Source organism: Metschnikowia bicuspidata (assembly GCF_001664035.1).
Source record: "Metschnikowia bicuspidata var. bicuspidata NRRL YB-4993 chromosome Unknown METBIscaffold_3, whole genome shotgun sequence".
NCBI lineage: Eukaryota > Fungi > Ascomycota > Pichiomycetes > Serinales > Metschnikowiaceae > Metschnikowia > Metschnikowia bicuspidata.
The window spans coordinates 37,922-48,100 of record NW_017387733.1 but is presented as its reverse complement, the minus strand read 5'-3'; the positions used below and the strand labels follow the sequence as shown (position 1 = coordinate 48,100).

The window sequence follows — 10,179 nt, the reverse complement described above, 5'->3', positions numbered from 1 at the left end:
CCCGTGCATCTCTAATATGGGCAACCCCAGGATTTATGAACATGCGTGTGTTATCGCACGCACCAGAACAAAGTGTCCACCCAGCTCTATTTGAAGACACCATGTCATTTGCTAACTACGACTTGGAGGCCCAGACAGATGACTTGCTGAAGCGTGGCTTGCTTCTGGCCAAACCAAAAGATGCTGGCCCTTCAAATTTGGACACTATCATACAGAACACATCTCATCAAATTGAGACTTATGGTCTGCTTGTGGCCTCTTTCAACAACGAGAAACGTCTTTTGGGCAGCAGGCGTGATGGAAGACCGCTCAGAGATAAACTATCAGCCACCCAGCAGAACATAATGTCTCTAGGTTCAGCGGTCCGGAAGTTAATTGCCGACGTCAACTCAGTCATGAGCAGTTCCGGCAGCACGGACAATGATGTCATTGTTTCAAATCGTCAACATATGATGAAAGACCGACTTATCAGTGAATTCGATGAGCTCGAAAAAAGCTTCGAGCAATCTGCGAGATCCTATGCAGAAAAGGCCGCTAGCATCCCCCTTCAGGTGTCAACAGGCACTGCTAATTTCAACGAGTCCTCTCCGCTCCTTTCAATTAGTACCAATAACCGAGATTCTAATCAAGAGCATATTCAGGTTCAGGAAACCGAGCAGAAGATTGACGAGACCGAACTACAGTATCATGTGTTGCTCACCGAGGAAAGGAATCGTCAGATCGAGCAGGTGGCAGAGGGCATTCGCGAGGTGAATTCCATATTCAAAGATTTAGGAGAGCTTGTTAACCAGCAGGGCGAGCAACTTGATACAGTTGAGGAAAATGTCTTGCAAATGAGTGGGAATGCACATGACGCTTCGCGTGAGCTCACAAAGGCGCACGAATACCAAAAGAGACGGAGCAAATGGAGATGCATCTTGCTTGTAGCACTCTGTGTGGCTGCGCTAATAGTTGTATTGGCAGTCATCAGCTGAGAAACTGCTCTCTGTACGCAATCTGGAGTCAGATGTTCTAATATCAGAAACCACGTGTTTGGAGTCACCTCTCATCATTGATGCGGCTATATGTCTTGATAAGCACATTGGCTTTTTTGAGCTGGGGAATCTATAAAAATTGGGAAGGTCCTTGCAGCAGCAGGATGCATCGATTTCAATGGCCATCAGAGCTAATTCCAATGTATAGGGGATGATAAAGACCACATTGAATCTATTGCTTATTATCTGACCTAACTGAAGCTGGAATCAATCTGGGGCGAAAACTATTGCAGAAATGCCAAATTGATATTGCATAATGAAACACCTTTCTCTCAAGAAATCTTTCAGCTCTTGATCATACTAAATGTCTACCACTTTCAAGACAGTTACCATCTAGACAAACATCCAAGTGAAAACGAGGTATGCGTCTGCAATATCATAGACTTTTCTTGCTGTTTGAACAATGGCGCACGAATAATTTTTGGTAAGAAATCTGGTGCTCAGAGTCACATGAAAAGTGTATCGCTGCGTCGTCAAACACCCGCTGGGGCTTAAACCTTCATTTTGGAGTATCAATATGTACAACTGGAGCTAGCCTAGCGGGGATGCATAGGTCTGGTAAAGCTGGATGTGTGTGTTTACAATGGAGTCCTTTCTAACATCAGGCTAGCACGGGACTTTTCTTTTGGGGGCGAGCCTTGAAAAGTCATTGAAGGCTGCACTGTACACATGTGGAAGACACCAGGATAATTTTGATGATGCATTCTAGTCAACGGTGAGGCTGCGAAGCATCTTGCAAGAATCAATAAAAAACCAGTTTATGTTTCGAGATTCTGAAGATCGATAGCTCAAAGAAGCTATAGCCTGTCGACTTAAATTGGCCATTTCACCATATTTCCCGCTACAATCAGCATCCTATACTTGTGCTTCCGAAAAGTATGTGCAAAAAATGGGAATTGCATGCAGCTTTCTTTCTCCGTTAAGATGTGTGCTACGATCGCATGCAAACATGTCATCATTACATTTCACCAAAGTTTGATGGACTTGAAGAAGTTTCTTTTAATATGCGGTGACATCAGATTCCCCTCTGAGAGCTGGAATGTCTGGGTGTCTGGAAAGCTCGTTCTTTGTTCCAAGGTACCTACGGAATGGAGAATTCTGTACGCTGACTGAATCCATGTTTGCCCAATTTCGACCTTGAGATCTGCTCCCAAAGACCAAGCTTTGCTTATTACGGTTAATTCTCAAACGTATATTCGAAAGAATTTTTGAGTGATTTGACGTTACGGTCATGAGCCGAATGGCCATGTATTAGTATGAACATGACCGTGCTTGGGCGCACAGGTGGTCGCGATTTTTTTGCATGCCAGTGCCAACCAAAACTTCGCTCGCCTTGAATCCAACAGCATTCAGCTTCCCTTGAGCCGGGCCTTTTTCTTCTCACCCGAACTATGTCAACACCTGAATATTCATCTGCCCACGACTTCTTTGCACCCAAAGTTTATCTGAAGCATCTCCAGATCATGGTGCACGGATGTTCGTGTGGTCGCGCTCGTGGCTCACTACTGACATGGGGCTCAATATGGGCGCCCGCTCTTCTCGCACAAGCCACTTCAAACACGGCACCATCAACTCTGTTTGGCTCCTGATTTCGTGGCTTATATACCAGCTACCTCCAGAAAAGGCCTACAGGAAAAAAAAGCAGCACTGGGTAGCACTTTAACCCCACTTCTCTGTTTCGGGCCCCACTCTTACGCTAGCCTCCATACACCATGGAAACGCCACGGAATCTGCTGCAGACTCCCGAGCCGCACCAGCAAATCCACCAGAGACTCCGATCCAGTGATACAGGTGAATGGCTCCACCAGCAGCGCGTGCGTGCCGTGCAAAAATTCGACTCGTTTGTCACAATTGACTGGATGGACGATGAGTTGGAGGAACACCGCCAGCGGTTGGCAAAGAGACGCCATGCAAAAACCATGCGTGAGCAGCTAGTCGATTTCTCGCGCACCTGGGTGGTGCTTGCAGCCATCGGGGTCGCAATTGGCGCCATAGCAGCGTCCTTGAACGTAATCACCGCGTGGCTAGCTGCGCTCCGTTTCGGCTACTGCTCGTCACAATTCTACCTCAGCAAAGCCTTCTGCTGCTGGGTGGCGCCAGACGCAGAGGGCTCGTGCACGGACTGGTCTATGTGGCTGCGCTTTGCAGTGTTGCGGTACTTCGTGTACCTTGTTTTCCTGGCGCTTTTCCTGGCCGTGGCGGCGCTTTTAGTCAAGGTATATGCGCCGTTCGCCGCGGGCTCCGGTATATCCGAAATCAAGTGTATTGTGTCGGGGTTCGTCATGAACGGCTTTTTGGGCTGGGCAACGCTTGCCATCAAGAGCTTGGCCTTGCCTTTGGCCATTGCCCTGGGACTCTCGCTCGGCAAAGAGGGCCCCTCGGTCCACTACGCCGTGAGCGTGGGAAACTCGGTGTCGGGCTTGTTCCGCCGCTACCGTGAGTCTGCTTCCATGTCGCGTGAATTCCTAACTGCCGGCGCGGCGGCGGGCGTGGCTGTTGCGTTTGGCTCGCCGATGGGAGGGGTACTATTTTCCATGGAGGAGATATCTTCCGTCTTCCAGCTCCCCACGCTCTGGAAGTCATACGTGTGCTCTTTTATTGCCGTCGCCACGCTAGCTGCATTCAATCCGTTTCGGACGGGGCAACTAGTTTTGTTTGAGGTCACCTACGATACCTCGTGGCACTTCTTCGAGCTTCCGTTCTACGCATTGTTGGGGGTGTTTGGCGGGCTCTACGGAATCACCGTGTCCAAGTTGAACAAGCGCGTGACAGGTTTCCGAAAGACGTATTTGGCTGACTACGCCGTGCGCGAGGTAGTCACGTTGGCAGTCTTTACTGCTATGTTTTGCTACTTCAATGAGTACCTCAAAGTTGACATGACTGAAGCAATGCAGATGTTGTTTTCTGAATGTCTGTCAAACTCCACTAATGCTTTATGTGACCCGAAATCTAGTAAGTCAAAGCTAATAGCCTCTTTGCTTTTTGCTACCGTTGCTAGACTGTTCTTGACTGTGGTCACGTATGGCTGCAAGGTTCCAGCGGGTATCTTTGTGCCGTCGATGGCTGCGGGTGCAACTTTCGGGAGGGCAATTGGAATTTTGGTGGAACACTTGAACAATAAGTTTGAAAACCTGCTGTTCTTCGCCTCGTGCCCGGAGGAAGGACCATGTGTCATCCCGGGTACATATGCTCTAATAGGTGCTGGTGCTGCGCTTAGTGGCATCACTCATTTGACAGTGACCGTAGCTGTCATCATGTTCGAGCTCACGGGTGCCGTGAAGTATATCATTCCGACAATGGTGGCTGTTACCATCACCAAACTTATCAATGATAAATGGGGCCAAGGAGGCATTTCTGATCAGATGATTGTGTTCAACGGCCTCCCCTTCATAGACTCCAAGGAAGAATTTATTTTTGATACCACCGTGGGCACGGCAATGTCCACGGTTACTGTTGTTTTCACTTCTCGAGATTTGCATACTGTCTCATATATGAGGCAGATTTTGGTGGAGACACCGTACAGGGGCTTTCCTATTGTTCACAGCGAGGAGAATCCTCGTATCGTTGGATATGTACGCAGAGTTGACGTGGAGGAAGCTATTGGGCCTATGGAGGCGAGCAGAAAATGCACCTTTATGGGCAATACTAGTGGTCATCTGGTCGACGTGCTTGACCTTTCTTCGATCGTCAACCCTGCGCCTTTGGTCGTGAACATAGATACAACGCTTGAGTATCTCATGGATATTTTTGTCAGATTGGGGCCTCGCCATGTTCTTGTTGAATCCAATGGACATCTTGCGGGAACAATAACAAGAAAAGATATTTTGCGCTACGAGCACACTACCCATGAGCTTCATTCCCCTCATGTGCACAATGATGTCTTGGACAAAAAAGTATGGAAAAAATTCCAAAATGCTGGTGAGTGGATACGAAAACTACTCAGGCGAGCGGGACTTGCTGCTCTTTCGAAGCACGTTTAATTCGTTAACATTGATTGTAGATACTTGAAAGATACATATTATGCCAAAACTCAACCCAACAATTGACCCCCACTACTCTCTCCATTTACCATGATCTTTGTATGTCGAGTAAATGGATTGGTAGTAAGCCCTGCCCAGGTTATCGAGACACAGGTTGACCAACAGAAGCTCTGTTTTTGAGAGAAGCGAGAATAAACTGTAGATTCCGGGCATCATCTGATCGTTTACATTTCCCGAGAATCGGTGATTCAACCTTGTGTGAATATAGTTCACCAATAGGATGTGGGCGTGCTTCCGCAAAGCCTTTCTGAAAATAGCGGTACGCGAAGTTAAAGAATCCGATTCTTTGGTGTTGACGTGACTTGGGGGTTCACAAAGAGAGGTAAGAAGTCTGGCGTATGCAGCTGCTGAAGCTGAAGAGCTGCGAAGAACCCCAGTGTTGGAAATCGGCATCATCATATCCGCAACCACCTTTACGATCAAGTGATATCTGGATGAGAATCTATGACGGTGGAACAAAACAACGAAGGACACAAGCTTCACAACTGAATTATACACTTTCTCAGACGCCGCACCATAATCGAGCTCGTGTGATAGTGAGTGGGCAGTGCTGAGAACAAGCTCCACCGTGTATTGCTTGAATACCCAGGTCTTTTCAGAAAGTGAGTCTGTAATTGTGTTCACAAATAAAAGAATGGTGACTGGATCGTCGAGGTCTGCTTTGCGCTCTGTAAATGCCAGGATAAAAGCGACTAGGAGTTTGGCATGATTGAACTCAGAATCCTTGCACAAGCAAAGTGTCAAAATACTGCCCAAATCCACGAGCAGGGGTACGTATTCAGTCTGTGAGTCCCTCAAAGACGTAATTGTACTGGCAAAGATGTCAGTATAAACATCATCTGGTAGTGTTTTCACAAAGCTTTTGAGACTAGCATTCAAGTGTTCACGAAGTGTGGCGTATATCACGTTCTTGGAAAGAGATTGGCGAAGAGCCAAGTACAATGCGGCAATGAAGTGTGCGTCTTCAGCGTTGCTGATTTTGGCTATCAATGAGAAAAGCTGAGCTTGGCACTTGGCAGAGACTTTTGCAGACTCGATTTTGCGAATGGCTTTCTTGATCTCGGCACTTGCACTCTGAGTCAAGGTAGAAATCCTATTGAGAGCAGAAAGCTGTTGCTCCATGTTTCCCATTTTTATACGTTTGCAAATAATCGCAACGTATTTTTCGAGAAATGATTCAAAGTTCTCCAATTCCTTTGCAGATTCCATTGAGAGGATAACGCTCGACAAAAGCAAATCAGCATTCAGTGGATTTTTGAGGGATTCCCGGAGTTTCTTAGCGCCATTCTCAACAAAAGCCTTTGACTGGGGGCTTTTGATGGTGGTAATGTGCGCAAGCCAAATTCTCTCTGCTATAGCAATAGTATCTGGGAGGGTATCTTCAGTGGTCTTAGAAACGAATTTGTGAAGTTCCTCAAAATCTTTTTCAAGGTGGGTGTTTAGCGCAGGCTCCTGGAAAATATGCTTTAGCGTGCTTCTAATAATGGTCTTTTTGGGATGCTCAAGGGCATCTGCAACCATTTGAGACAACAGTTTACCAAAGAATCTCCGCACCACCATCGGAGGAAATATTGACATGAGGTCATACACACATGGAGGTTTAGATTCCTGGATGTATACCAGGAGCTCAGAAAGAAAAAGGGGGAGCTCGCATAGTATATATTGGCGTCTTTGGATGTAGTTCAAGACAGATTGTGCTTCCAATTTCTTGAACGCCTTTTTGAACCACTCAGTGTAAGAACCCGGAAAAAGGCCCATGATAACAATCCATCTTTCAGCAAAAGGAATTATCGAGTCTTTGGTCATGCTTTTGATGTACTGTAACACTTGTTTGGTGTCAACATGCGTGACATCACCCGTCAATTCAGCGATTCTAAAGAGCAAGTCAAAGTCCGTCTTTGAGGCAGGAATAAGCTTTTGACCGAGCGTTCGCTTGCAGATCTCTGGCAGAGTCTCAAGAAGCGATTCCCCGTAAATGCAAAGTAGGTAATATGCAATTTCCGACCATCCGGCGTGGCAGAAAGAGTAGTCTGCAAACAAAGCCTGCGACGCTTTCTGCTTGGCAAGAGGACATGATAAGAGACCTTGGACCAAAAGCGACAAAGGCTTCAACGACTTGGATTCTAGAAATTGTTGGTTAAGCTTTGCAATTTGGTTTCCCGACATTTCGTTCACTTTCGGCGTTAGCTTCTGAAGAATTTCAGGCGACGACCAGTAGTCAGAGACCGTCAAAGCAAAGGGATAGACTTCACTGGCAAAAAGCGGGAAGTCTCTTGCCCGAACAAAACCCAGGGCAATGTTCTCGGCTATGACCATGAGGCTTGGCTTAGGTTCCTTTGCGGAGCGGCTGACGACTTCCTTCCATTTGGAGGCCGTCAAGTCTGGGTCTAGCTGTAAGAGGCGAGAGAGAAGTGTCCAGTTTGGCAGCGGCTGTGCGAGTTCTTTGGCGTAGATCTCCGAGAAAAAGGTGGAAGATAGCGTCTTGTTCACATTGGAGAGCACCGTGATCAAACTCTCAGCCATTGAGAAAAATTTCCCTGCGGTTAGCTTGACGTATATGGCCTCGCACGCAGCAATGTCTGTCGAGGCCAAGTTCACGATGACCTCTTGGAAAAGAAACAGCACTCCTCGTTCATCCAAAAAGTCTGGTGGAGACTCCATGGCAGATGCGACTTGTGCGGGCAAAACGGTGCGCTCAAGTTCAAACAAGACCGACAAAAAGATCTTGTGTAAGATTTCATATGTATCCAAAGGAAGCGAGTTTTTACGGTGGCCGAAAAGAGTAAGGTGAACGGGGAGCACTTCCTTGAAGTACTTTGCCATGCTCTTTTTCGAAGGTTTGTATGTGACAACCTGGTGTGGGAGTTGGTAGATGCGGTTCAAGAGCATCGACCACTCATCAATTGGGAAGGCAGAAATGGTGATCAGGTCCATGCCTAGAAGCAAGAACGAGTAACTTTTCAAGAGGCCCATAGCAGAGAATTCCTCCACCTCAATGTACCCCGAAGTCAGGAAAATGTTCAAGCATTGAAACAAATTTCTGAGAAGAGAATCAGACTCTGGGGCCAAAGGCTGCTCCGGCTCGATTTTTGAAGACGCGTCGTCAATGACAGCTATGGCCACCAGCATCAATTTCACTTTGCGAAAGGATTTTGTTCTGATTTCTCGACTCAAGGGCTCGGAGCCCAAAGCATGCCAGACCTCGGCCCAAAGCAGCCATAATTCAGGACAGAACTTCCAGCACATGAAGTTTTTGCCTGAAAAATCCGACACTCTATCGCAAATCAAATCAAACACGAACATGGCTTGATTTGGAAGATAAAGCGAGTACTCGCACCCGAGGAGACGGCGGGCCACGGCCACGGCCGTTTCAGGCGACGTGTTCTTATTTCTAAGAAGCCTGGTGACACCCTCGGCACTGGTGAATTCCTCCATTTGGGTGTGTGGGGAATGGTGTGTTCAAAGCTTTGATCTTAGTTGAGAGATGCCCATCCATCGCACCTCTGAAAATTCGCGACATGCCGTACTGCGCGAGCTGGAGGAAACGCAGATGAGGTGGTGCCCACTAAATGATGCTTAATTCTGTATGAATTTTGGGGAGAAAAACAAAAAGAGGTTTCGTCAGCTCTTCTCTTCCAGGAATCAGAATCCGTTAAGGTGTGTATCATTTTCGTGAAAGCGACGATAAATAATGGCTGCGAAAAGTGTTGTTTGTTGATCGAAACCTGGGGCGTGAAGGGACCAGATGATTTTTCACGAAATCTTAAACACATGGCAAAATTTGCGAGAAGATTTGAAATTTTAACACCAATATTTCCTGGGACAGATTTGGTTATCGTTCTGATTTTGCCGGCCGTGGGACGCCTTTTTAAAATGTACATACTGTTTCATCCTACTAGCCTGTTTCGCCTCTCGCCGGTAGTATCTCGGTCTCATTTAATCCACAATTCAGCTTTGTTTTAAAAATCTAATTATTGTTCGATGTGTTTCATTTTACCCTTTCTTTGGTTCCCGCTTGCAGACTAAATTCCAATATTTTGTCACTTTTGAAAGGGATAGTTTTCAATTGCGCCCCGTCCAGATCGATGGTGTTTTTTTAGTTTACAGTTTTCCAATCCCCACAGCGCGATCTTTCATAAAACTCAAGAAACAGTAGAAAAAAACCGTGACAGCCTCAATTCGCCCAAACTTCTGAAGCAATCAACAACTTGAATAATATGAATATTCTACACTGTCAAGTCTTGTTGGGTATTATTCCATGATGCACACGCATCACCCATACATCACGTCTCAGGCATCCCAGACTTTAGTAGCCATCAGACAAAAGTCTGAAACACAAGCTTTATGTTTCACTACAAAAACAAAGAACCCAATAAATCATCCTATTATGTGATGTAAAGAAATATACAATCCTTCCAGGGCTCACAAAACAGACGACACCAAAGAGTGTGCTTAGATCAACAAAGTCTCGATCTTGTCCTTGATACCGTAAATCTGGTTCTTGATGGACGAGGCATCGTTAGAAGTCACGGAAGCGGCAATGACTGGTCTGGAGACACCACAGGCTCTGCCCAAAGCAGCTTTGGAAGGCACAAAAACGTATGGGACATTCTTGTCCTCACACAACAAAGGCAAGTGCAACAAGATCTCAATAGGCTCAGTGTCGGCAGCCATGATGATGAACTCAGAGATACCTCTGTTCAAAGTTTTGGTGGCCTCGTTAGCACCCTTCTTCAATTGTCTCAAGTTTTGAGCTTGTTGAACAACATCGAGGATTTGCTGGGACAAGCCAGAGTCGGCCAATGGAAAGGCTTTAGGGTTAGCGGACATATTGATTAGATTGGGGTAGTGGTTTCGTGTTTCTGGCTCCTTGCAGTAATTAGCTCACCGAATGTAGTACGAAAGATCTTTTCACTGGGTTTTCGGGATGGGCTTTAGGCGATGCGCCCGCGATGGTGGACTGTGTGCAGGTCCACCAAGCCCGCCGCGAGCCCAATTGGGAGGTGAACCTGGGCAGTGGCTGAAACACTGAAGTTAGAGGTCATAACAGAGAGAACCCCAGAAAGCAGAGCCTATATTCCGGGTTGATAATTGTTTGTTGCTTT

The 10,179-nt window shown here is 46.6% G+C and overlaps 4 protein-coding genes across 4 annotated transcripts; 2 read left to right on the top strand and 2 right to left on the bottom strand.

Moving 5' to 3' along the window:
- Positions 1-101: 101 nt before the first annotated feature.
- VAM3 (SNAP receptor) lies at positions 102-974 on the top strand (the record flags this gene model as incomplete). The annotated part of the gene is made up of 1 exon (XM_018857373.1): positions 102-974. The coding sequence occupies one exon, from the start codon at positions 102-104 to the stop codon at positions 972-974; it is 873 nt and encodes a 290-aa protein (XP_018711366.1).
- Positions 975-2,746: 1,772 nt separating this feature from the next.
- On the top strand, positions 2,747-5,014 carry METBIDRAFT_11469 (uncharacterized protein; the record flags this gene model as incomplete). Its single annotated transcript, XM_018853999.1, has 1 exon — positions 2,747-5,014. The coding sequence occupies one exon, from the start codon at positions 2,747-2,749 to the stop codon at positions 5,012-5,014; it is 2,268 nt and encodes a 755-aa protein (XP_018711365.1).
- Positions 4,999-8,538, bottom strand: METBIDRAFT_31523 (uncharacterized protein). Its single transcript, XM_018855870.1, has one exon. The coding sequence runs from the start codon at positions 8,507-8,509 to the stop codon at positions 5,087-5,089; it is 3,423 nt and encodes a 1,140-aa protein (XP_018711364.1). The 5' UTR covers positions 8,510-8,538; the 3' UTR covers positions 4,999-5,086.
- A 988-nt stretch (positions 8,539-9,526) lies between these two features.
- On the bottom strand, positions 9,527-9,904 carry METBIDRAFT_40811 (RNA binding protein; the record flags this gene model as incomplete). The annotated part of the gene is made up of 1 exon (XM_018857318.1): positions 9,527-9,904. One exon carries the CDS (start codon positions 9,902-9,904, stop codon positions 9,527-9,529), a length of 378 nt encoding a protein of 125 aa, XP_018711363.1.
- Between the last annotated feature and the right edge of the window lie 275 nt (positions 9,905-10,179).